At 47.7% G+C, this 27,868-nt stretch overlaps 1 protein-coding gene across 2 annotated transcripts in view; it reads left to right on the top strand.

The window, feature by feature from the left end:
• The window catches only part of ERI1 (exoribonuclease 1), a 56,529-nt gene that overhangs the window by 8,649 nt on the left and 20,012 nt on the right, over positions 1 to 27,868 (top strand). For both annotated transcript variants that reach the window (XM_063920041.1, XM_063920040.1), the window contains 3 exons: positions 13,326 to 13,545; positions 14,830 to 14,913; positions 21,412 to 21,521. In XM_063920041.1, coding sequence (XP_063776111.1) covers positions 13,326 to 13,545; positions 14,830 to 14,913; positions 21,412 to 21,521 — 414 coding nt within the window. The remainder of the gene's footprint in view (positions 1 to 13,325; positions 13,546 to 14,829; positions 14,914 to 21,411; positions 21,522 to 27,868) is intronic.

Raw genomic sequence — 27,868 nt, 5'->3', positions numbered from 1 at the left:
AAGTCAAATTTCTTACCTTATGTCCCCCCGCAACATACAAAAAGGCACCTCATTATCAAATGCAGTCCTTTCGTTCCAATAAAAACAAGAAGGTACGTGGATCATCCTTTGTTGCCAGAGGGAAAGGCAGGGGAAAAAAGCTGCACACAGCTAGTTCCCAAGAGCAGAAGTCCTCCCCCGCGTCTGCAAAGTCCACCGCATGACGCTGGGGCTTTCCGGGGGGAAGCAGATCTGGTGGGGGCTTGTCTTCGTTTTTTCAGCCACGTCTGGGTTCACTCGCAGGTGGATCCCTGGGCATTAGAGATTGTTTCCCAGGGATACAGGCTGGAATTCGAAGACTTGCCTCCTCGCCGATTTTTTAAATCGGCTCTGCCGGCTTCCCCGTCAGAGAGAGAGCTAGTGTTGGCAGCAATCCAAAAATTGTATATTCAACAGGTGATTGTCACAGTTCCTCATCTCCAGCAAGGAGAGGGATATTACTCAACCCTGTTTGTGGTCCCGAAACCGGACGGTTCGGTCAGACCCATTTTAAACCTGAAATCTCTGAACCTGTACTTGAAGAGGTTCAAGTTCAAAATGGAATCACTCAGGGCGGTCATCGCCAGCCTGGAGGGGGGGGATTGGATGTTGTCCCTGGACATAAAGGATGCTTAACTTCATGTTCCGATATTCCCCCCGCATCAGGCGTTCCTGAGATTTGCAGTGCAGGACTGTCACTACCAATTTCAGACGTTGCCGTTTGGGCTTTCCACGGCCCCGAGAATTTTCACCAAGGTAATGGCGGAAATGATGGTACTCCTGCGCAGGCAGGGGGTCACAATTATCCCATACTTGGACGATCTCCTCATAAAGGCGAGATCTCGGGAGAGGTTGTTGGACAGCGTGTCTCTGTCCATGAAGACGTTGCAGTTACACGGCTGGATTCTCAATATACCGAAGTCCCAGCTAGTCCCTACAACGCGTCTGACCTTTTTGGGGCTGATTCTAGACACAGACCAGAAAAAGGTTTTTCTTCCGATCGAAAAGGTTCAGGAGCTCATAGCCCTGGTCAGGAACCTATTAAAAAAAAAAAAAAAAAAAAAAAAAGGTTTCAGTGCATCATTGCACGCGGGTCCTGGGGAAGATGGTGGCTTCCTACGAGACCATCCCTTTCGGCAGGTTCCATGCGAGGACCTTATGGAGTCCCAGCATCCTCAAGGACGTTAGAGAAAATAAGATTTTACTTACCGGTAAATCTATTTCTCGTAGTCCGTAGAGGATGCTGGGCGCCCGTCCCAAGTGCGGACTTCTTCTGCAAGACTTGTATATAGTTTTCTCTAACGTCCTAGTGGATGCTGGGTACTCCGTAAGGACCATGGGGATAGACGGGCTCCGCAGGAGACATGGGCACTTTAAGAAAGAATTTAGGATCTGGTGTGCTCTGGCTCCTCCCTCTATGCCCCTCCTCCAGACCTCAGTTTGATACTGTGCCCAGAGCGAGCTGGGTGCTTTTCAGTGAGCTCTCCTGAGAGAAAGTATTTTGTTAGGTTTTTTATTTTCAGGGAGCTCTGCTGGCAACAGACTCCCTGCATCGTGGGACTGAGGGGAGAGAAGCAGCCCTACTCTCTGAAGCTAGGTCCTGCTTCTTAGGCTACTGGACACCATTAGCTTCAGAAGGATCGTACGCAGGATCTCACCCTCGCCGTCCGATCCCGGAGCCGCGCCGCCGTCCCCCTCGCAGAGCCGTAAGACAGAAGCCGGGTGAGTATGAGAAGCAAGAAGACTTCGAAATCGGCGGCAGAAGACTCAGTTCTTCACATGAGGTAACGCACAGCACTGCAGCTGTGCGCCATTGCTCCCACACACCTCACATACTCCGGTCACTGTAAGGGTGCAGGGCGCAGGGGGGGGCGCCCTGGGCAGCATTTGGAACCTCTTTTTGGCAAAAGTACACATATATACAGTTGGGCACTGTAGATATGTATGAGCCCCCGCCAAGAAAATGCATATTTAAGCGGGACAGAAGCCCGCCGTCGAGGGGGCGGGGCTTCTTCCTCAGCACTCACCAGCGCCATTTTTTCTCCACAGCTCCGCTGAGAGGAAGCTCCCCAGGCTCTCCCCTGCAGATACACGGTAGAAGAGGGTAAAAAGAGAGGGGGGGCACATAATTAGGCGCAAAAATCAATACAAACAGCAGCTACTGGGTTAACATTAAGTTACTGTGTTATTCCTGGGTTATATAGCGCTGAGGTGTGTGCTGGCATACTCTCTCTCTGTCTCTCCAAAGGGCCTTGTGGGGGAACTGGCTTCAAAAAGGGCATTCCCTGTGTGTGTGGTGTGTCTGTACGCTTGTGTCGACATGTTTGACAAGGAAGGCTATGTGGAAGCAGAGCGGGAGCAAATGAATGTGGTGTCTCCGCCGACGGCGCCGACACCTGATTGGATGGATATGTGGAAGGTTTTAAATGATAATGTTAATTCCTTGCATAAAAGGTTAGAAAAAGCTGAAGCCTCAGGACAGTCAGGGTCTCAACCCGTGCCTGATCCTATGTCGCAGAGGCCGTCAGGGTCTCACAAGCGCCCAATATCCCAAATTGTTGACACAGATACCGACATGGATTCTGACTCCAGTGTCGATTTACGATGATGCACAGTTACAGCCTAAATTGGCTAAATCCATCCATTATATGATTATAGCAATTAAGGATGTGTTGCACATCACAGAGGAAACCCCAGTCCCTGACAAGAGGGTACATATGTATGGGGAAAAGAAGCCTGAGGTAACCTTTCCCCCCTCACACGAACTAAATGAGTTATGTGAAAAGGCTTGGGAATCTCCAGACAGAAAACTGCAGATCTCCAAAAGGATTCTTATGGCGTATCCTTTCACGCCAACGGACAGGTTACGCTGGTAATCCTCCCCTAAGGTGGACAAAGCTTTAACACGCTTATCCAAGAAGGTAGCCCTGCCGTCACAGGATACGGCTGCCCTCAAAGATGCTGCGGATCGCAAACAGGAGGTTACCCTGAAGTCCATTTATACACATTCGGGTACCTTGCTGAGGCCGGCGATCGCGTCGGCCTCGGTGTGTAGTGCTGTAGCAGCATGGACGGATACCTTATCTGAGGAATTTGATACCTTAGACAAGGATACTATATTGTTGACCTTGGGGCATATTAAAGACTCTGTCCTATATATGAGAGATGCTCAAAGAGACATTAGTCTACTGGGTTCTAGAATAAATGCTATGTCAATTTCTGCCAGAAGGGTTCTGTGGACTCGGCAATGGACAGGTGATGCCGACTCAAAAAGGCATATGGAGGTTTTAAAAAGAAGAAAAACCGCGCTGTTGCCGGGATTTGTGTTTAAGCTGCCCTGAGCAAAAAAATAATTAAATAAATGCTAACAATGTGTTAAGAACAAGGCGCTTGTGAAAATGTATGATGTGTTTTGCAACAAATAAATGTTGCAATACTGCAGTGCAATACCTGTAATAAAAAAGGGGATTAGTAAATGTTTACAGCCCTTTTGTTTGTTTTCGGTCCTGCCGGGTTCCTATATTGCCGGCTCTTTATCCCGCTGCCGTCTCTGTGCGGGATGGTCAAAATCCTATCTTTCCCTATACTACCCACCTTGTTCTTAAAAGTGGTGGGACGAGATCTTGACTCCGGGCGGCTAGGTTCTCTTTCACCGCAAACCGCCGCTTGCTTCAGCCGCGTCTCCCGTGTGCCGTGCTGTGCTGCAGGGGCCGCTCGGGATCCCAGCTTGTGAGGCGGACGGATGATTTCTTCTGTGCGCTCTGTGTGGCTGAGAGGGCACGGACCGTACTTTGCTTTCCAACGTGTTTCGGGCTGCAAGCCCTTTCTCAAGGATGTCACTGGTTTAGCCTATCTTGTTATTTATAGCAAAAACTTTATTGAACAATTGTTTAAAAACGGGGGAATCCCTCCCCGGAAATGAGGTAAAAAAAGCGGTTTGCACATGGCCCAGTTAAAAATAATTAGGTATTGCACTTGAGTAATGTGATAAAGGTGTAAAAAGAATTTTTATATAAAAAATAATAAAAAAAAAGGATATTCAATTAAAAAGCCAAGGGATTGTGTAGCATCATTTTTTTTTATGTGGAAAATTAAAGATATTTTTCACAGATACGTTTTTGAAAAAATATATATATAATAAAAATATATTTTTCTGTGATGTTATTTTTGTTTTAAAAAAACATTGAGCTCTATATCCACATTGAGGCCAGCATGTTGTAGGGTTTGGAGGTTAAAAATCCACTCTGTTTCTTTCTTTTTTAATGAATCCGAGATGTTTCCTCCTCTCCAAAACTGTTGAATTTTTTGGATTCCCATGAATTTTAGTTCACTAGGATTTTTGTTATGATGATCCAAAAAGTGTTTTGAAACGCTGTGTGTTTGTAATCCTTTCTTTATATTGTTTGTGTTCCATAATTCGAGTTTTCAGTTTTCTTTTTAGTTTGGCCTACATATTGCAGGTGACAGGGGCACTCCAGTAGATATATAACTCCTTCTGTGTTACAACTAATAGCATCTTTTATTTTATATTGTTTTTTTGAGACATTGGATGTAAATAGCTTCTCTAAACGTGTGGATGTGCTATTGGTTGTTTTACAGGCTGAACAGTTTAGGCAGAAGCTGTGGCCCACGTTTCTTGTTGTTCTGTGATTTGTTGCAGTTGAGGGTATATAACTTCTGGTCAATTCCTGTTTGAGATTTCTTGCTCTTCTGTAAATTACTCTCGGCTTCTCAGGGAGGAATTCTGCAAGCTGTGTATCTAATTGCAAGATGTGCCAATGTTTATGTAAGATGTTTTCAAAGCAACGATGCTGACTATTGTACTGGGTGATGAATGCCATTTGAAACTCATTCGATTCTTGTTTTGGTTTGTATTGAATTAAATAATTTCTTTCTATGCTTCCGAGTTTTTCTATTTCTTGTTGGAGACTTGTGTCCTCATATCCTTTTTCTATGAACTGCTGTTTTAATTGATTGGCTTGTGTGATGAAATCTTCTTTCGAGCAGTTCCTTTTCATGCGTCTGAATTGGCAAACAAACAAAAGGGCTGTAAACATTTACTAATCCCCTTTTTTATTACAGGTATTGCACTGCAGTATTGCAACATTTATTTGTTGCAAAACACATCATACATTTTCACAAGCGCCTTGTTCTTAACATATGGAGGTTTTACCTTACAAGGGTGAGGAATTATTTAGGGAGGGTCTCTCGGACCTGGTCTCCACAGCTACTGCTGGAAAGTCAAATTTTTTGCCATATGTTTCCTCACAGCCTAAGAGAGCACCGCATTATCAAATGCAGTCCTTTCGTACACAGAAAAACAAGAAAGTCCGAGGTGCGTCCTTTCTTGCCAGAGGCAGGGGCAGAGGAAGGAAGCTGCACAACACAGCTAGTTCCTAGGAACAGAAGTCCTCCCCGGCTTCCACAAAATCCACTGCATGACGCTGGGGCTCCACAGGCGGAGCTAGGCCCGGTGGGGGCACGTCTTCGAAATTTCAGCCACAGGTGGGTTCACTCCCAGTTGGATCCCTGGGCAATAGATATTGTCTCAGGGATACAAGCTGGAATTCGAAGTGATGCCCCCTCACCGATACCTCAAATCGGCCCTGCCAGTTTCCCCCCACGAGAGGGAAATAGTGCTAACTGCAATTCACAAATTGTATCTTCAACAGGTGGTGGTCAAGGTTCCCCTCCTTCAATAAGGAAGGGGTTTTTATTCGACCATGTTTGTAGTCCCGAAACCGGACGGTTCGGTCAGACCCATATTTAATTTAAAATCCCTGAACATATACCCGAGAAGGTTCAAGTTCAAGATGGAATCGCTGAGAGCGGTCATTGCAAGCCTGGAAGGGGGGGATTTGATGGTGTCTCTGAACATAAAGGATGCATACCTTCATGTCCCCATTTATCCACCTCATCAGGCGTACCTCAGATTTGTGGTACAGGATTGTCATTACCAATTTCTCTGACGTCCTAGTGGATGCTGGGAACTCCATAAGGACCATGGGGAATAGATGGGCTCCGCAGGAGACTGGGCACTCTAAAAGAAAGATTAGGTACGATCTGGTGTGCACTGGCTCCTCCCTCTATGCCCCTCCTCCAGACCTCAGTTAGAATCTGTGCCCGGCCAGAGCTGGGTGCTCCTAGTGGGCTCTCCTGAGCTTGCTAGAAAGAAAGTATTTGTTAGGTTTTTTATTTTCAGTGAGATCTGCTGGCAACAGACTCACTGCTACGTGGGACTGAGGGGAGAGAAGCAAACCTACCTGCTTGCAGCTAGCTTGTGCTTCTTAGGCTACTGGACACCATTAGCTCCAGAGGGTTCGAACACAGGGCCTGACCTCGATCGTCCGTTCCCGGAGCCGCGCCGCCGTCCCCCTTGCAGAGCCAGAAGACAGAAGAGAAGCGATGAAATCGGCGGCAGAAGACTCCTGTCTTCATTAAGGTATCGCACAGCACCGCAGCTGTGCGCCATTGCTCCCACAGCACACCACACACTCCGGTCACTGTAGGGTGCAGGGCGCTGGGGGGGGGGGCGCCCTGGGCAGCAATAAAAATACCTTTGGCATAAAAATACACATAATACAGTCTGTGACTGTATATGTGTAAAACCCCCGCCATTTTTAGTCAGAAACAGGACAGAAGCCCGCCGCTGAGGGGGCGGGGCCTTCTTCCTCAGCACACCAGCGCCATTTTCTCTTCACAGCTCCTCTGGAAGGAAGCTCCCCAGGCTCTCCCCTGCAGTATCCTGGTACACAAAGGGTGAAAAGAGAGGGGGGGGCACATAAATTTAGGCGCAAAAATTGTATATACAGCAGCTACTGGGTAAACACTGAGTTGTAGTGTAATCCCTGGGTTATATAGCGCTGGGGTGTGTGCTGGCATACTCTCTGTCTCTCCAAAGGGCCTTGTGGGGGAACTTTCCTCAAATAGAGCATCCCCTGTGTGTGTGGTGTGTCAGTACGCGTGTGTCGACATGTCTGAGGTAAAAGGCTCCTCTAAGGAGGTGATAGAGCGGATATGTGTGTGAGAGGGTGTCTCCGTCGACAACGCCGACACCTGTTTGGATATGTGTAAGTGCTAAGGTGAATTTATTGCACAAATGGTTAGGGAACAGACAGGAAATCTACCCATGTCTGTCCCTATGTCACAGAGACCTTCAGAGTCTCACAATGCTCACTATCCAAAATAACAAACATTGGTATCGACATGGAGTTTAACTCCACTGTCAACTACGATAATGCAAAGTTACAGCCAAGATGGCTAGAAGGTATTCAATATATGATTATTGAAATAAAAGATGATTTGCATATCACTGATGACTCATCTGTCCCTGACACGAGAGTACACATGTTTAAGGGGAAGATGCTGAGGTAAATTTCCCTCCTCTCATGAGGAAAAAGAGCGGGAATCTCCAGACAAGAGACGGCAGCTTCCCACAAGAGAATTCTCAGGCTGTATCCTTTCCCCACTGGGGCCAGGATGTGTTGAGAATCTTCCCCTAGGGTGTCCTGTTTGCTCAGACGGTAGCACTTGCTATTCTCAGGGATCCTGCAGATAGCGTGCACATTCTAGTATACTACCCAGACCGGCGATTGTGTCGGCATGGGTTTATAGCGCTGTGGCAGCGTGGACAGGTACCTTATCAGCAGAGATTGAGACCCTAGTAAATATATTAAAGATGCTGTCTTAAGTGATAGATATATAGTTATAAAGCATGCCCAAAGAGACATGAGTATACTGGGTCCTAGAGTCAAAGCTATGTCGATCTCTGCTTGACGTGTCCTGTAGAATATGCATTGGACAGATGATGCCGACTTAAGAGGCATATGGAAGGCTGAGGATTGTGTGGAGAAGGGTTCTCGGGCCTGGTCTCCACAGCTATAGCTGGTAATTCTGCTAGTTTGCCTTATATTCCTGCACAGCCTAAGAAAGCACGACATTATTAAATGCAGCCTTTCGAATAAAGAAACAAGATAGTCTGAGGTGCGTCCTTTCTTGTCAGAGCCGGGATCAACACAGCTAGTTCCCAGGAACAGAAGTCCTCCCCGGCCCCTACAAAAATCCACCTATGCCGCTGGGGCTCCACAGGCGGAGCTAGGCCCGGTGGGGACACGACTTCGTAAGTTCAGCCACAAGTGGGTTCACTCCCTGTTAGGTCCCTGGGCAATAGATATTGTGTCTCAGGGATACAAGCTGGACTGTGAGAAGATGCCCCCTGGCCCTGCGGGCTTCCCCCCAAGAGAGGGAGCCAGTGTTAACTGCAATTCACAAATTGTATCTTTAACAGGTGGTGGTCAAGGGTCCCCTCCTTCAACAAGAGGGTGTTATTATTCGACCATGTTGTAATCCCGAAACCAGACGGTTCGGTCAGACCCATATTGAATTAAAAATCCCTGAATATATACCTGAGAAGGTTCAAGTTCAAGATGGAATCGCTAAGAGCGGTCAGGGCAAGCCTAAAAAGAGGGAGACTTTATCGTGAATCGGGTCATAAGGGATGCATACCTTCATGTCCCCATTTATCCACCTCATTAGGCGTACCTCAGAATTGCGGTACGGGATTGTCATAACCAAGGTAATGGCGGATATGATTGTGCTCCTGCGGAAGCAAGGTGTCACTATTATCACGTACTTGGACGATCTCCTCATACAAGCGAGATCAAGAGAGCAGTTGCTGAACAGCGTATCACTTTCTCTGGAAGTGTAACGGCAACACGGCTGGATTCTATATATTCCAAAGTCGCAGTTGGTTCCTACAGCTCATCTGCCTCTCCTAGGCACGATCCTAGACACAGACCAGAAAAGGGTTTATCTCCCGATAGAGAGAGCTCAGGAGCTCATGACACTGGTCAGGAATCTATTAAAACCAAAACAGATGTCAGTGCATCACTGCACTCGAGTCCTGGGAAGGATGGTGGCATCATACGAGGCCATCCACTTAGGCAGGTTCCATGCGAGGACCTTCCAATGGGACTTACTGGACAAGTGGTCCGGATCACCTCTTCAGATGCATCGGTTAATCACCCTATCCCCCAGGGCCAGGGTGTCTCTCCTGTGGTGGCTGCAGAGTGCTCACCTTCTCGAGGGCCGCAGATTCGGCATTCAGGACTGGATCCTGGTGACCTTGGATGCAAGCCTCCGAGGGTGGGGGGCAGTTACACAGGGAAGAAATTTCCAAGGTCTGTGGTCAAGTCAGGAGACTTGCCTTTACATCAACATCCTGGAACTAAGGGCCATATACAACGCCCTACGTCAAGCGGAGACCCTGCTTCGCGACCAACCGGTTCTCATTCAGTCAGACAACATCACGACCGCAGTGGCTCATGTAAACCGACAAGGCGGCACAAGGAGCAGGGTGGCGATGGCGGAAGCCACCAGAATTCTTCGCTGGGCGGAAACCCACGTAAGCGCACTGTCAGCAGTGTTCATCCCGGGAGTGGACAACTGGGAAGCAGACTTCCTCAGCAGACACGACCTCCACCCGGGAAAGTGGGGGCTTCATCAGGAAGTCTTCGCACAGATTGCAAGTCGGTGGGAACTGCCACAGGTGGACATGATGGCATCCCGCCTCAACAAAAAGCTACAGAGGTATTGCGCCAGGTCAAGAGACCCTCAGGCGATAGCTGTAGACGCCCTGGTGACACCGTGGGTGTTCCAGTCGGTCTATGTATTTCCTCCTCTTCCTCTCATACACAAGGTGCTGAGAATAATAAGAAAAAGAGGAGTGAGAACAATACTCATTGTTCCAGATTGGCCACGAAGGACTTGGTATCCAGATCTGCAAGAAATGCTCACAGAGGACCCGTGGCCTCTTCCTCTAAGACAGGACTTGTTGCAACAGGGGCCCTGTCTGTTCCAAGACTTACCGCGGCTGCGTTTGACGGCGTGGCGGTTGAACGCCGGTTCCTAGCAGAGAAAGGCATTCCGGATGAGGTCATTCCTACGCTGATAAAGGCTAGGAAGGACGTGACAGCTCAACATTATCACCGTATATGGCGAAAATATGTTGCTTGGTGTGAGGCCAGGAATGCCCCTACGGAGGAATTCCAGCTGGGCCGTTTCCTTCACTACCTACAGTCAGGAGTGAATTTGGGCCTAAAATTGGGTTCCATTAAGGTTCAGATTTCGGCCCTATCCATTTTCTTTCAAAAGGAATTGACTTCTCTACCTGAAGTTCAGACGTTTGTAAAGGGAGTGCTGCATATTCAGCCCCCTTTTGTGCCTCCAGTGGCACAATCTTGGGATCTTAACGTGATGTTGAGTTTCCTGAAATCCCACTGGTTTGAACCACTCAAAACGGTGGAGTTGAAATATCTCACGTGGAAGGTGGTCATGCTATTAGCCTTGGCTTCGGCTAGGCGTGTGTCAGAGTTGGCGGCTTTGTCACATTAAAGCCACTATCTGGTTTTCCATGCGGATAGAGCAGAATTGCGGACCCGTCCACAATTTCTGCCGAAAGTGGTTTCATCCTTTCATATAAACCAACCTATTGTGGTGCCTGTGGCTACTACTGACTTGGAGGATTCCGAATTGCTTGATGTGGTCAGGGCTTTGAAGGTTTATGTAGCCAGAACGGCTAGGGTCAGGAAAACAGTCTTTGTTTATCCTGTATGCTTCCAACAAGCTTGGTGCTCCTGCTTCAAAGCAAACTATTGCTCGCTGGATCTGTAACACGATTCAGCAGGCTCATTCTGCGGCTGGATTGCCACTGCCAAAATCAGTTAAGGCCCATTCCACTAGGAAGGTGGGCTCTTCTTGGGCGGCTGCCCGAGGGGTCTCGGCATTTCAGCTTTGCCGAGCGGCTACTTGGTCAGGTTCAAACACTTTTGCAAAGTTCTACAAGTTTGATACCCTGGCTGAGGAGGACCTTGTGTTTGCTCATTCGGTGCTGCAGAGTCATCCGCACTCTCCCGCCCGTTTGGGAGCTTTGGTATAATCCCCATGGTCCTTACGGAGTCCCCAGCATCCACTAGGACGTCAGAGAAAATAAGATTTTACTTACCGGTAAATCTATTTCTCGTAGTCCGTAGTGGATGCTGGGCGCCCGTCCCAAGTGCGGAATTCTTCTGCAATACTTGTATATAGTTATTGCTTCAATAAGGGTTATGTTATGGTTGCATCAGGGTTGACCTGATGCTCTGTTGTTGTTCATACTGTTAACTGGGTAAGTTTATCACAAATTATACGGTGTGATTGGTGTGGCTGGTATGAATCTTGCCCTGGATTACCAAAATCCTTTCCTTGTACTGTCAGCTCTTCTGGGCACAGTTTCTCTAACTGAGGTCTGGAGGAGGGGCATAGAGGGAGGAGCCAGAGCACACCAGATCCTAAATTCTTTCTTAAAGTGCCCATGTCTCCTGCGCAGCCCGTCTATCCCCATGGTCCTTACGGAGTCCCCAGTATCCACTACGGACTACGAGAAATAGATTTACCGGTAAGTAAAATCTTATTATTGCTTACATAAGGGTTATGTTATAGTTTTCGGTGGTACCGTGGCTATGTTGTTGTTCATACTGTTAACTGGGTAAGTTTATCACAAGTTATACGGTGTGATTGGTGTGGCTGGTATGAATCTCGCCCTTAGATTTACAAAAATCCTTCCTCGTACTGTCCATCTCCTCTGGGCACAGTTTCCCTAACTGAGGTCTGGAGGAGGGGCATAGAGGGAGGAGCCAGTGCACACCCAGAGTCCAAAGCTTTCTTAAAGTGCCCTATCTCCTGCGGAGCCCGTCTTTTCTCCATGGTCCTTACGGAGTCCCAGCATCCTCTACGGACTACGAGAAATAGATTTACCGGTAAGTAAAATCTTATTTTTTCCAAACACACTCAGAAAACGGTCAGTTGCCACCCACAAACTCCTTCTTACGATCGGTTGTGCAAATGGATTCTTTGTTAAATCCATCGCACAGCAACGATCCACTTTGTACCCGTACGACGCGCCTGCGCATTGCGGTGCATACACATGCGCAGTAGTGACCTGATCGCTGCGAAAAATGGCAGCATGCGATCAGGTCAGAATGACCCCAGTGTGTGTGGGGAGATGTAGACCATTTAGGGCTGAGAAACCTAGAGGACGGGAGCAGGAATAGGTAATAGTATGTACCACTGCGATGGTGAGGGATTAGGAAACTGGATGTAGATCTCCAAAGATTCTAACCCACCATCTTGAATAGTCAGGCCACGCCGACTGCATATCCCTCAGTGTGAGTAGAGAACAGTAGAATGACTGTGTTCTACCCAGTTTTGTCTTCTAATTGTGTCCAGTTGTAAAGCCCAACGTAATTAGCTGCGCTATATAAGAAACTGTTAATAAATAATCTCTTTGGTGTATTCTGCACACCCCAGACTTTACAAAACTACCGTCTCCTAACGTGGCCCTCCATTCCATCTCTCTGTGAAATGTGGGGGTCATTCCGAGTTGATTGCTAGCTGCCGTTGTTCGCTGCGCAGCGATTAGGCTAAAAATCTGCATTTCTGTGCATGAGTATGGGCCGCAATTTGCACGCGTGTCGTATGGGTACAAAGCCCATTGTGGTTGTGCACAGGTTGTAGCAAAGTTTTCAGTCGCACTGATGGCCGCAAGAAGCTTGACAGGAAGGGGGCGTTTCTGGGTGTCAACTTGACCGTTTTCAGGGAATGTTTGCAAAAATGCAGGCATGTCTGAAAAAACGCAGACGTGGCTGGGCGTTCGCTGGGCGGGTGTATGACGTCAAATCCGGACACGAATAGGCTGAAGTGATCGCAAGCGCTGAGTAGGTTCAGAGCTACTCTAAAACTGCACAAACTGTTTTTGCAGAGCTCGGCTGCACAAGCGTTTGCACTTCTGCTAAGCTAAAATACACTCCCAGTGGGCGGCGGCATAGCGTTTGCATGGCTGCTAAAACTAGTTAGGGAGCGATCAACTCGGAATGACCCCCAGTGTCCTTCTGTGATTCTATACCGTCTCTTCTTCTGTACACCAAGACTGATTTGTGATCTGTTCTTTTTATAGAAGTGTTTAATAAATATAGAAAAATACTATGAGCTGCGAGGTTATCTGAATCCATCATACAAAGTTTGGAATGATTACATGGAAGATCCATAACATGCTTCCAGTTAGCTTTTCCAGCTTCTAGTAAATCTTGTTCTATTCTGACGTGTGATAAAATAATCCTTTTTTTTTTTTTTTTTTTTTTTTTTTATGGTTCCAATATTCACAGCTCACAGCAAGTGGTACATTCTATGTGTGATCAGACATACATAATGAAAATCTTAAAATGATTTTGTCATATACAGTGAGTGACCCAAGAAATATTTCTTTGTTACAGAGGCGTGAAGGATGTTCTCAGGAAGCGTCTAAAGAATTACTACAAGAAGCAGAAACTTACTTGCATATTGGCAAAAGACGCCAGTGACACAAATGCATACTATGACTACATCTGTATTATTGACTTTGAGGCCACCTGTGAGGAGGGTAATGACGCAGAATACGTCCATGAGATTATAGAGTTCCCCATTGTCTTGCTCAACACAAGGACTTTGGAAGTTGTGAGTTTGTAGATTGCAAACCAGGCAATGTTTTTTGTGTTGTTTTTTTTCTCTTTCTCTTGCAATCTGTTATGATGTCTAACCTTCTTATGCTGTTCTTCCTAAACTGTTTGACGTGTAACGGTCGGCCAAAATTGAGTCCTATATTACCTCTTGCCTACTCATGATCAGAATGGCAATGGCTTGTTGTGCAGGCCCTAATTAGTCTGATACCCTGCGGGCACTTCTGGTCAGATAACCTACAAGGGGCACTTGGATCACCTGAGACATTAATACCTTCTGGTGATCAGAGGACAGAGTGTATACTTCAGTGCTTATGACTATATATAACAGGGTTTGATACATGATGGCAGCAGGCGGGAAGAGAGCAGTCACATGACCAACCGTGGCATGACGACTGCTAGAATGCAGACAGGGGACGGGTAGTTAATTAATCCCTACCCTAACTTGTCTGGGGTGGCGGTCATTAACACTCATCCCAATACTTACATTTGGGATGCTGTTGATCGGAGTACTGGTGCCGGGATTCCGGATGGTGTCAGGATTCCAGCATCGGTCACCTGACCGCCGGCATCCAGAGCAGCGGGATCATCCTGTTATTGGAGTGCTATACTGGAACATTTTCCTGCATTCTCTGCAAATGTAACTGTTACAGAAGGTGTTTGCACATGGCAGAATTTTACGTTGCGTTACCCCTTGCTTTTTTACAGACAGACTATCAGTAAGTAACCCCTGTCTCCACTTTCTCCCTTCCCCGGTAGACTGTGAGCTCTCACAAGCCGTTCAATCCCTGCCCTGATTTTCATGTGTGCTACTAATACTGCTATAAATGTTTCAGTTTCCAATGTCCATGGCTACGTAACTGTGTGTCTAATAAAAGTTAACAATAATAATTCTTGACTGAAAACCTGGATCATGGAGAGGTCACCTGTTGTGGGTTTGTCATTAAAGTACTAGATAATAGTGGCCTTGTGTTCAAGTATAATGCAGATGAAAAACTTACATTTAATTGAAATGGATAAGAATTGAATTCCACAAAAGGAAAATCCACAAATTCCTCTTGTGTATTGTATATGAAATTACTAACAGTGACTCTTTTAACCTCGCATACACCACGCAATATGTACAGCAGTTGTTTCACTGTACTAGGGCTTTAATGGATGCGTATTGGCTAAGTCTTGCAATGCCCCAGGCTGCAGCGTCATGTAATAGTGTATATCTATTTAGTTATATCATTTACTCCACTGTCATGTTCATGGCACGGTTGTAATTTTTTCTCTTTAGGAAGACACTTTCCAACGTTATGTAAGGCCAGAAATCAAGACGCAGCTTTCTGAATTCTGCATTAATCTTACTGGAATAACCCAGGTAAATGTTTGAAATGTCCTGTATGCTAATTGGTGTTCAGCCTACATTATCGCATTTTAAAATAATCTAGATTGATTCTGTGGTACACTTTACAGTTTCTACCATTCTTAGGGGGGATTTCAGTTCTCATAATGGGAATGTCCTATAGCTGCCTGGTAAAGTTTCTGGAGCTACTTCGTTGCTTGCGCTGTAATACCACGCCTAGTGGATTTCTGCATGCATCCTCCTGAGAGTGCTAGCAGAAATCCACGTTGGCTATGGGGCCTAATTAAGTAAGGATTGCATGCTTTGAGCCTAGTCGCGGTGTGACCGTATGCGGTAACAGCATCGCACCTGGGACATACAGTTTACTACGTCATAGCCCCTGGCATTAGTCTCAATAAGGTGCATCTTCCAAAGTGCCAGGCAGGCATGATGCAGACAATTGAATATCTCTGGGCACTTAACCCGGGAGCTACTTTCCTGCAATGAGAATTGATCCCCCCCCCCCCTCCCCCAGGAGGGAGGGGGGATTAATTAGTTAGCGCCTGCAGCTGTCTCTCCTGTGCGCCCAACAGAACTATTCAATTGTTGCTCCTGTTGGATGCGAACATCTGCCTGCGCCGGCATTTCAGCTCGCGCCCCCCCAGGGGGTGGTGAGCTGAACTGTGTGAAAAGTGACCTGCTTGGTCGCCCAAACAGCACTTTTCACGATTGCGCCCGTTATTTTAGTCCCATTTAGCTTCTTTACACGGCTAAACCTGACACAGATAGGTTCGATAACCATCATCAATTGAATATCTTCCCTGCGATCACCTGTCACTTTAGATGGTAGATCGGGCAGCGATATCAATTGAATTCCCTCCTTAATGGTTTATTAATTAAAACTTATAATAGCTTTACACTTCTGTCACTCCCACTTCTCTTCACTCTCATTGTAACATACCTTTCTCTATCGTCCTAGTGGATGCTGGGGTTCCTGAAAGGACCATGGGGAATAGCGGCTCCGCAGGAGACAGGGCACAAAAAGTAAAGCTTTACGATCAGGTGGTGTGTACTGGCTCCTCCCCCTATGACCCTCCTCCAAGCCTCAGTTAGATTTTTGTGCCCGGCCGAGAAGGGTGCAATCTAGGTGGCTCTCCTAAAGAGCTGCTTAGAAAAGTTTAGCTTAGGTTTTTTATTTTACAGTGAGTCCTGCTGGCAACAGGATCACTGCAACGAGGGACTTAGGGGAGAAGAAGTGAACTCACCTGCGTGCAGGATGGATTGGCTTCTTGGCTACTGGACATCAGCTCCAGAGGGACGATCACAGGTACAGCCTGGATGGTCACCGGAGCCTTGCCGCCGGCCCCCTTGCAGATGCTGAAGTAAGAAGAGGTCCAGAATCGGCGGCAGAAGACTCCTCAGTCTTCTAAAGGTAGCGCACAGCACTGCAGCTGTGCGCCATTTTCCTCTCAGCACACTTCACACGGCAGTCACTGAGGGTGCAGGGCGCTGGGAGGGGGGCGCCCTGGGAGGCAAATGAAAACCTATTTTGGCTAAAAATACCTCACATATAGCCTCCGGAGGCTATATGGAGATATTTAACCCCTGCCAGAATCCGTTAAGAGCGGGAGACGAGGCCGCCGAAAAAGGGGCGGGGCCTATCTCCTCAGCACACAGCGCCATTTTCCCTCACAGAAAGGCTGGAGGGAAGGCTCCCAGGCTCTCCCCTGCACTGCACTACAGAAACAGGGTTAAAACAGAGAGGGGGGGCACTAATTTGGCGTTAGAAATATATAAAAAAGATGCTATAAGGGAAAACACTTATATAAGGTTGTCCCTATATAATTATAGCGTTTTTGGTGTGTGCTGGCAAACTCTCCCTCTGTCTCTCCAAAGGGCTAGTGGGTCCTGTCCTCTATCAGAGCATTCCCTGTGTGTGTGCTGTGTGTCGGTACGTGTGTGTCGACATGTATGAGGACGATGTTGGTGAGGAGGCGGAGCAATTGCCTGTAATGGTGATGTCACTCTCTAGGGAGTCGACACCGGAATGGATGGCTTATTTAGGGAATTACGTGATAATGTCAACACGCTGCAAGGTCGGTTGACGACATGAGACGGCCGACAAACAATTAGTACCGGTCCAGACGTCTCAAAAACACCGTCAGGGGTTTTAAAACGCCCGTTTACTTTAGTCGGTCGACACAGACAGGGACACTGAATCCAGTGTCGACGGTGAATAAACAAACGTATTCCTTATTAGGGCCACACGTTAAAGGCAATGAAGGAGGTGTTACATATTTCTGATACTACAAGTACCACAAAAGAGGGTATTATGTGGGATGTGAAAAAACTACCGTAGTTTTTCCTGAATCAGATAAATTAAATAAAGTGTGTGATGATGCGTGGGTTCCCCCCGATAGAAAATTATGGGCGGTATACCCTTTCCCGCCAGAAGTTAGGGCGCGTTGGGAAACACCCCTTAGGGTGGATAAGGCGCTCACACGCTTATCAAAACAAGTGGCGTTACCGTCTATAGATAGGGCCGTCCTCAAGGACCAGCTGACAGGAGGCTGGAAAATATCATAAAAAGTATATACACACATACTGTTGTTATACTGCGACCAGCGATCGCCTCAGCCTGGATGTGCAGAGCTGGGGTGGCTTGGTCGGATTCCCTGACTAAAAATATTGATACCCTTGACAGGGACAGTATTTTATTGACTATAGAGCATTTAAAGGATGCATTTCTATATATGCGAGATGCACAGAGGGATATTTGCACTCTGGCATCAAGAGTAAATGCGATGTCCATATCTGCCAGAAGATGTTATGGACACGACAGTGGTCAGGTGATGCAGATTCCAAACGGCACAAAGGTGTATTGCCGTATAAAGGAAGAGGAGTTATTTGGGGTCGGTCCATCGGACCTGGTGGCCACGGCAACTGCTGGAAAATCCACCGTTTTTACCCTAAGTCACATCTCTGCAGAAAAAGACACCGTCTTTTCAGCCTCAGTCCTTTCGTCCCTATAAGATCATATCTGCCCAGGGATAGAGGAAAGGGAAGAAGACTGCAGCAGGCAGCCCATTCCCAGGAACAGAAGCGTTCCACCGCTTCTGACAAGTTCTCAGCATGGCGCTGAGACTGTACAGGACCCCTGGATCCTACAAGTAGTATCCCAGGGGTACAGATTGGAATGTCGAGACGTTTCCCCTTCGCAGGCTCCTGAAGTCTGCTTTACCAAGGTCTCCCTCCGACAAGGAGGCAGTATGGGAAAAAATTCACAAGCTGTATTCCCAGCAGGTGATAATTAAATTACCCCTCCTACTACAAGAAAAGGGGTATTATTCCACACTATATTGTGGTACTGAAGCCAGAAGGCTAGGTGAGACTTATTCTAAAAAAATTTTTGAACACTTACAAAGGTTCAAATCAAGATGGAGTCACTCAGAGCAGTGATAACGAACCAGGAAGAAGGAGACTATATAGTGTCCCGGGACATCAGGGATGCTTACCTCTATGTCCCAAATTTGCCCTTCTCACTAAGGGTACCTCAGGTTCGTGGTGCAGAACTGTCACTATCAGTTTCAGACGCTGCCGTTTGGATTGTCCACGGCACCCCGGGTCTTTACCAAGGTAATGGCCGAAATGATGATTCTTCTTCGAAGAAAAGGCGTCTTAATTATCCCTTACTTGGACGATCTCCTGATAAGGGCATAGTCCAGGGAACAGTTGGAGGTCGGAGTAGCACTATCTCGGATACTGCTACAACAGCACGGGTGGATTCTAAATATTCCAAAATCGCAGCTGATCCCGACGACACGTCTGCTGTGCCTAGGGATGATTCTGGACACAGTCCAGAAAAAGGTGTTTCTCCCGGAAGAGAAAGCCAGGGAGTTATCCGAGCTAGTCAGGAACCTCCTAAAAACAGTGCATCATTGCACAAGGGTCCTGGTAAAAATGGTGGCTTCCTACGAAGCAATTCCATTCGGCAGATTTCACGCAAGAACTTTTCAGTGGGATCTGCTGGACAAATGGTCCGGATCGCATCTTCAGATGCATCAGCGGATAACCCTATATCCAAGGACAAGGGTGTCTCTCCTGTGGTGGTTATAGAGTGCTCATCTTCTAGAGGGCCGCAGATTCGGCATTCAGGATTGGATGCTGGTGACCACGGAGCCCAGCCCGAGAGGCTGGGGAGCAGTCACACAAGGAAAAAATTTCCAGGGAGTGTGATCAAGTCTGGAGACTTTTCTCCACATAAATATACTGGAGCTAAGGGTAAATTTATAATGCTCTAAGCTTAGCAAGACCTCTGCTTCAAGGTCAGCCGGTATTGATCCAGTGGGAAAAACATCACGGCAGTCGCCCACGTAAACAGACAGGGCGACACAAGAAGCAGGAGGGCAATGGCAAAAACTGCAAGGACTTTTCGCTGGGCGGAAAATCATGTGATAGCACTGTCAGCAGTGTTTCATCCCGGGAATGGAAACTGGGAAGCAGACTTCCTCAGCAGGCACGACCTCCACCCGGGAGAGTGGAAACTTCATCAGGAAGTTTTTTCCACATGATTGTAAACCGTTGGGAAATACCAAAGGTGGACATGATGGCGTCCCGTCTGAACAAAAAACGGGACAGGTATTGCGCCAGGTCAAGAGACCCTCAGGCAATAGCTGTGGACGTTCTGGTAACACCGTGGGTGTACCAGTCGGTGTATGTGTTCCCTCCTCTGCTTCTCATACCTAAGGTGCTGAGAATTATAAGACGTAGAGGAGTAAGAACTATACTCATGGCTCCGGATTGGCCAAGAAGGACTTGGTACCCGGAACTTCAAGAGATGCTTACAGAGGTCTTATGGCCTCTGCCGCTAAGAAGGGACTTGCTTCAGCAAGTACCATGTCTGTTCCAAGACTTACCGCAGCTGCGTTTGTCGGCATGGCGGTGGAACGCCGGATCCTAAGGGAAAAAGGCATTCCGGAAGAGGTCATTCCTACCCTGGTCAAAGCCAGAAAGGAGGTGACCGCACAACATTATCACCACATGTGGCGAAAATATGTTGCGTGGTGTGAGGCCAGGAAGGCCCCACAAAGAAATTTCAACTCGGTCGTTTCCTGCATTTCCTGCAAACAGGAGTGTCTATGGGCCTCAAATTGGGGTCCATTAAGGTTCAAATTTCGGCCCTGTCGATTTTCTTCCAGAAAGAATTGGCTTCAGTTCCTGAAGTCCAGAAGTTTGTCAAGGGAGTATTGCATATACAACCCCCTTTTGTGCCTCCAGTGGCACTGTGGGATCTCAACGTAGTTCTGGGATTCCTCAAATCACATTGGTTTAAAACCAGTCAAATCTGTGGATTTGAAGCATCTCACATGAAAAGTGACCATGCTCTTGGCCCTGGCCTGGACCAGGCGAGTGTCAAAATTGGTGGTTTTTTCTCAAAAAAGCCCATATCTGTTTGTCCATTCGGACAGGGCAGAGCTGCGGACTCGTCCCCAGTTCTCTCCCTAAGGTGGTGTCAGTGTTTCACCTGAACCAGCTTATTGTGGTGCCTTGCACCTACTAGGGACTTGGAGGACTCCAAGTTGCTAGATGTTGTCAGGGCCCTGAAAATATGTTCCAGGACGGCTGGAGTCAGGAAAACTGACTTGCTGTTATCCTGTATGCACCCAACAAACTGGGTGCTCTTGCTTCTAAGCAGACTATTGCTAGTTGGATGTGTAATACAATTCAGCTTGCACATTCTGTGGCAGGCCTGCCACAGCCAAAATATGTAAATGCCCATTCCACAAGGAAGGTGGGCTCATCTTGGGCGGCTGCCCGAGGGGTCTCGGCTTTACAACTTTGCCGAGCGGTTATTTAGTCAGGGGCAAACACGTTTGTAAAATCCTACAAATTTGATACCCTGGCTAAGGAGGACCTGGAGTTCTCTCATTCGGTGCTGCAGAGTCATCCGCACTCTCCCGCCCGTTTGGGAGCTTTGGTATTATCCCCATGGTCCTTTCAGGAACCCCAGCATCCACTAGGACGATAGAGAAAATAAGAATTTACTTACCGATAATTCTATTTCTCGGAGTCCGTAGTGGATGCTGGGCGCCCATCCCAAGTGCGGATTGTCTGCAATACTTGTACATAGTTACAAAAATCGGGTTATTATTGTTGTGAGCCATCTTTTCAGAGGCTCCGCTGTTATCATACTGTTAACTGGGTTCAGATCACAGGTTGTACAGTGTGATTGGTGTGGCTGGTATGAGTCTTACCCGGGATTCAAAATCCTTCCTTATTGTGTACGCTCGTCCGGGCACAGTATCCTAACTGAGGCTTGGAGGAGGGTCATAGGGGGAGGAGCCAGTACACACCACCTGATCGTAAAGCTTTACTTTTTGTGCCCTGTCTCCTGCGGAGCCGCTATTCCCCATGGTCCTTTCAGGAACCCCAGCATCCACTACGGACTCCGAGAAATAGAATTATCGGTAAGTAAATTCTTATTATTACTGAGTAGTATTCATTTTGTGACCATTGTAGCTTTTTTTTCTGCAGGATGTTGTAGACAAAGCAGACACATTCCCTACAGTTCTCCAAAGTGTTGTGAATTGGATAAGAGAGAAGGAGTTGGGTACAAAGTACAAATATGCTATCCTTACTGACGGGTAAGATGCTCTTTGTAGAGGATAATGTGTCATGTAAAATGTAGTGTTTGTATTTTCATAAAAAGAAAAAAAATGTGAATGGTCTTTAAATGCAAACTATAGATGCAGTACTAATGATGAACACATGAGGGAGTATATATCACTATGTGTATAGGATGTTACTGTATCCTGCTGTTTCAAAGGAAAAACAAATATTCATGTTAAGTAATGTTTTGTGTATATTGTGTAGAAATTGGCAGTTGCATTAATGCTTATAATAAGAATTTACTTACCGATAATTCTATTTCTCGTAGTCCGTAGTGGATGCTGGGGACTCCGTCAGGACCATGGGAATAGCGGCTCCGCAGGAGACAGGGCACAAAAGTAAAAGCTTTAGGATCAGGTGATGTGCACTGGCTCCTCCCCCTATGACCCTCCTCCAAGCCTCAGTTAGGATACTGTGCCCGGACGAGCGTACACAATAAGGAAGGATTTTGAATCCCGGGTAAGACTCATACCAGCCACACCAATCACACTGTACAACCTGTGATCTGAACCCAGTTAACAGCATGATAACAGCGGAGCCTCTGAAAAGATGGCTCACAACAATAATAACCCGATTTTTGTAACAATAACTATGTACAAGTATTGCAGACAATCCGCACTTGGGATGGGCGCCCAGCATCCACTACGGACTACGAGAAATAGAATTATCGGTAAGTAAATTCTTATTTTCTCTGACGTCCTAAGTGGATGCTGGGGACTCCGTCAGGACCATGGGGATTATAACAAAGCTCCCAAACGGGCGGGAGAGTGCGGATGACTCTGCAGCACCGAGTGAGAGAACTCCAGGTCCTCCTCAGCCAGGGTGTGCCCCTGACCAAGTAGCAGCTCGGCAAAGTTGTAAAGCCGAGACCCCTCGGGCAGCCGCCCAAGATGAGCCCACCTTCCTTGTGGAATGGGCATTTACATATTTTGGCTGTGGCAGGCCTGCCACAGAATGTGCAAGCTGAATTGTACTACACATCCAACTAGCAATCGTCTGCTTAGAAGCAAGAGCACCCAGTTTTTTGGGTGCATACAGGATAACAGCAAGTCAGTTTTCCTGACTCCAGCCGTCCTGGAAACCTATATTTTCAGGGCCCTGACAACATCTAGCAACTTGGAGTCCTCCAAGTCCCTAGTAGCCGCAGGTACCACAATAAGCTGGTTCAGGTGAAACGCTGACACCACCTTAGGGAGAAACTGGGGACGAATCCGCAGCTCTGCCCTGTCCGAATGGACAATCAGATATGGGCTTTTGTGAGACAAAGCCGCCAATTCTGACACTCGCCTGGCCGAGGCCAGGGCCAACATCATGGTCATCTTTCCATGTGAGATATTTCAAATCCACAGATTTGAGCGGTTTAAACCAATGTGATTTGAGGAATCCCAGAACTACGTTGAGATCCCACAGTGCCACTGGAGGCACAAAAGGGGGTTGTATATGCAGTACTCCCTTGACAAACTTCTGGACTTCAGGAACTGAAGCCAATTCTTTCTGGAAGAAAATCGACAGGGCCGAAATTTGAACCTTAATGGACCCCCAATTTGAGGCCCATAGACACTCCTGTTTGCAGGAAATGCAGGAATCGACCGAGTTGAAATTTCTTCGTGGGGCCTTACTGGCCTCACACCACGCAACATATTTTCGCCACATGTGGTGATAATGTTGTGCGGTCACCTCCTTCCTGGCTTTGACCAGGGTAGGAATGACCTCTTCCGGAATGCCTTTTTCCCTTAGGATCCGGCGTTCAACCGCCATGCCGTCAAACGCAGCCGCGGTAAGTCTTGGAACAGACCTGGTACTTGCTGAAGCAAGTCCCTTCTTAGCGGCAGAGGCCATGAGTCCTCTGTGAGCATCTCTTGAAGTTCCGGGTACCAAGTCCTTCTTGGCCAATCCGGAGCCACGAGTATAGTTCTTACTCCTCTACGTCTTATAATTCTCAGTACCTTAGGTATGAGAAGCAGAGGAGGGAACACATACACCGACTGGTACACCCACGGTGTTACCAGAACGTCCACAGCTATTGCCTGAGGGTCTCTTGACCTGGCGCAATACCTGTCCAGTTTTTTGTTCAGGCGGGACGCCATCATGTCCACCTTTTGGTCTTTCCCAACGGTTCACAATCATGTGGAAGACTTCCCGATGAAGTCCCCACTCTCCCGGGTGGAGGTCGTGCTGAGGAAGTCTGCTTCCCAGTTGTCCACTCCCGGAATGAACACTGCTGACAGTGCTATCACATGATTTTCCGCCCAGCGAAGAATTTTTGCAGTTTCTGCCATTGCCCTCCTGCTTCTTGTGCCGCCCTGTCTGTTTACGTGGGCGACAGTTGTCCCACTGGATCAATACCGGCTGACCTTGAAGCAGAGGTCTTGCTAAGCTTAGAGCATTGTTAATTGCTCTTAGCTCCAGTATATTTATGTGGAGAGAAGTCTCCAGACTTGATCACACTCCCTGGAAATTTTTTCCTTGTGTGACTGCTCCCCGGCCTTTCAGGCTGGCATCCGTGGTCACCAGGACCCAGTCCTGAATGCCGAATCTGTGGCCCTTTAGTAGATGAGCACTCTGCAGCCACCACAGAAGAGACACCCTTGTCCTTGGAGACAGGGTTATCCGCTGATGCATCTGAAGATGCGATCCGGACCATTTTTCCAGCAGATCCCACTGAAAAGTTCTTGCGTGAAATCTGCCGAATGGAATCGCTTCGTAAGAAGCCACCATTTTTCCCAGGACCCTTGTGCAATGATGCACTGACACTTTTCCTGGTTTTAGGAGGTTCCTGACTAGCTCGGATAACTCCCTGGCTTTCTCCTCCGGGAGAAACACCTTTTTCTGGACTGTGTCCAGAATCATCCCTAGGAACAGCAGACGTGTCGTCGGAGACAGCTGCGATTTTGGAATATTTAGAATCCACCCGTGCTGTCGTAGAACTACTTGAGATAGTGCTACTCCGACCTCCAACTGTTCTCTGGACCTTGCCCTTATCAGGAGATCGTCCAAGTAAGGGATAATTAAGACGCCTTTTCTTTGAAGAAGAATCATCATTTCGGCCATTACCTTGGTAAAGACCCGGGGTGCCGTGGACAATCCAAACGGCAGCGTATGAAACGGATAGTGACAGTTTTGTACCACGAACCTGAGGTACCCTTGGTGAGAAGGGCAAATTGGGACATGGAGGTAAGCATCCTTGATGTCCAGGGACACCATATAGTCCCCTTCTTCCTGGTTCGCTATCACTGCTCTGAGTGACTCCATCTTGATTTGAACCTTTGTATGTAAGTGTTCAAATATTTCAGATTTAGAATAGGTCTCACCGAGCCGTCTGGCTTCAGTACCACAATATAGTGTGGAATAATACCCCTTTCCTTGTTGTAGGAGGGGTACTTTGATTATCACCTGCTGGGAATACAGCTTGTGAATTGTTTCCAATACTGCCTCCCTGTCGGAGGGAGACGTTGGTAAAGCAGACTTCAGGAACCTGCGAGGGGGAGACGTCTCGAATTTCCAATCTGTACCCCTGGGATACTACTTGTAGGATCCAGGGGTCCACTTGCGAGTGAGCCCACTGCGCGCTGAAACTCTTGAGACGACCCCCCACCGCACCTGAGTCCGCTTGTACGGCCCCAGCGTCATGCTGAGGACTTGGCAAAAGCGGTGGAGGGCTTCTGTTCCTGGGAATGGGCTGCCTGCTGCAGTCTTCTTCCCTTTCCTCTATCCCTGGGCAGATATGACTGGCCTTTTGCCTGCTTGCCCTTATGGGGACGAAAGGACTGAGGCTGAAAAGACGGTGTCTTTTTCTGCTGAGATGTGACTTGGGGTAAAAAAGGTGGATTTTCCAGCTGTTGCCGTGGCCACCAGGTCCGATGGACCGACCCCAAATAACTCCTCCCCTTTATACGGCAATACTTCCATGTGCCGTTTGGAATCTGCATCACCTGACCACTGTCGTGTCCATAAACATCTTCTGGCAGATATGGACATCGCACTTACTCTTGATGCCAGAGTGCAAATATCCCTCTGTGCATCTCGCATATATAGAAATGCATCCTTTAAATGCTCTATAGTCAATAAAATACTGTCCCTGTCAAGGGTATCAATATTTTCAGTCAGGGAATCCGACCAAGCCACCCCAGCGCTGCACATCCAGGCTGAGGCGATCGCTGGTCGCAGTATAACACCAGTATGTGTGTATATACTTTTTAGGATATTTTCCAGCCTCCTATCAGCTGGCTCCTTGAGGGCGGCCGTATCTGGAGACGGTAACGCCACTTGTTTTGATAAGCGTGTGAGCGCCTTATCCACCCTAAGGGGTGTTTCCCAACGCGCCCTAACTTCTGGCGGGAAAGGGTATAACGCCAATAATTTTCTATCGGGGGAAACCCACGCATCATCACACACTTCATTTAATTTATCTGATTCAGGAAAAACTACAGGTAGTTTTTTCACACCCCACATAATACCCTCTTTTGTGGTACTTGTAGTATCAGAAATATGTAACACCTCCTTCATTGCCCTTAACATGTAACGTGTGGCCCAAATGGAAAATACGTTTGTTTCTTCACCGTCGACACTGGAGTCAGTGTCCGTGTCTGTGTCGACCGACTGAGGTAAATGGGCGTTTTAAAGCCCCTGACGGTGTTTGAGACGCCTGGACAGGTACTAATTGGTTTGCCGGCCGTCTCATGTCGTCAACCGACCTTGCAGCGTGTTGACATTATCACGTAATTCCCTAAATAAGCCATCCATTCCGGTGTCGACTCCCTAGAGAGTGACATCACCATTACAGGCAATTGCTCCGCCTCCTCACCAACATCGTCCTCATACATGTCGACACACACGTACCGACACACAGCACACACACAGGGAATGCTCTGATAGAGGACAGGACCCCACTAGCCCTTTGGGGAGACAGAGGGAGAGTTTGCCAGCACACACCAAAACGCTATATTATACAGGGACAACCTTATATAAGTGTTTTCCCTTATAGCATCTTAATATATAATAATATCGCCAAATAAGTGCCCCCCCTCTCTGTTTTAACCCTGTTTCTGTAGTGCAGTGCAGTGCAGGGGAGAGCCTGGGAGCCTTCCTAGCAGCGGAGCTGTGTAGGAAAATGGCGCTGTGTGCTGAGGAGATTAGGCCCCGCCCCCTTTTCGGCGGGCTTCTTCTCCCGTTTTTCTGACAACCTGGCAGGGGTTAAATACATCCATATAGCCCCTGGGGCTATATGTGATGTATTTTTAGCCAGCATAGGTACTTTCATTGCTGCCCAGGGCGCCCCCCCAAGCGCCCTGCACCCTCAGTGACCGTTGGTGTGAAGTGTGCTGAGAGCAATGGCGCACAGCTGCAGTGCTGTGCGCTACCTCATGAAGACTGAGAAGTTTTCTGGACCTCTTCTCTCTTCAGCATCTGCAAGGGGGTCGGCGGCGCGGCTCCGGTGACCCATCCAGGCTGTACCTGTGATCGTCCCTCTTGAGCTAGTGTCCAGTAGCCTAAGAAGCCAATCCATCCTGCACGCAGGTGAGTTCACTTCTTCTCCCCTAAGTCCCTCGTTGCAGTGAGCCTGTTGCCAGCAGGACTCACTGAAAATAAAAAACCTAACAAAACTTTTACTCTAAGCAGCTCTTTAGGAGAGCCACCTAGATTGCACCCTTCTCGGCCGGGCACAAAAACCTAACTGAGGCTTGGAGGAGGGTCATAGGGGGAGGAGCCAGTGCACACCACCTGATCCTAAAGCTTTTACTTTTGTGCCCTGTCTCCTGCGGAGCCGCTATTCCCATGGTCCTGACGGAGTCCCCAGCATCCACTTAGGACGTCAGAGAAAATGGGAAATCTCTAACGGTGAAAGATAATAAAAGTCACATCTTCTATGCAGAAAATAGTGAAATCTTTGCTCCAAGAAAATGGATTCTCGCAAAATATAGAAACTATAAAAAAAAAAAATCCAAATAATATAGAATAGAGTTATTATTGAAATCAAATTAGCCATGGACACGGATTTACCTTGATTCGCCTGAAACTTGCACTATAGTTTGTAAGGTGTTTAATAATTGTGACATGCATTCATGCTCCCTCCCACGCTGCTCCACATCTGCCATTCCCCTTCCACAAAATCTGCACTGGCTCCCATTCCCCTACAGAAACCTCTTCAAACTCCTCACCCTCACATACAAGGCCATCTCCAATTCCACTGCTCCCTACATCTCCAACCTCCTCCTCATCCTTCATGCTACTCCCGCCCCCTACAGTCGGCCAATAACCGTCGCCTCTCCCCTACCCTGGTCACTGCTTCCCATGCTCGAGTTCAAGATTTTGCCCGTGCTGC

This window comes from Pseudophryne corroboree, chromosome 1, assembly GCF_028390025.1.
Source record: "Pseudophryne corroboree isolate aPseCor3 chromosome 1, aPseCor3.hap2, whole genome shotgun sequence".
Taxonomy (NCBI): Eukaryota; Metazoa; Chordata; class Amphibia; order Anura; family Myobatrachidae; genus Pseudophryne; species Pseudophryne corroboree.
Note: the sequence above shows the minus strand (reverse complement) of the source record. Positions and strands in the feature narration are given on the sequence as shown.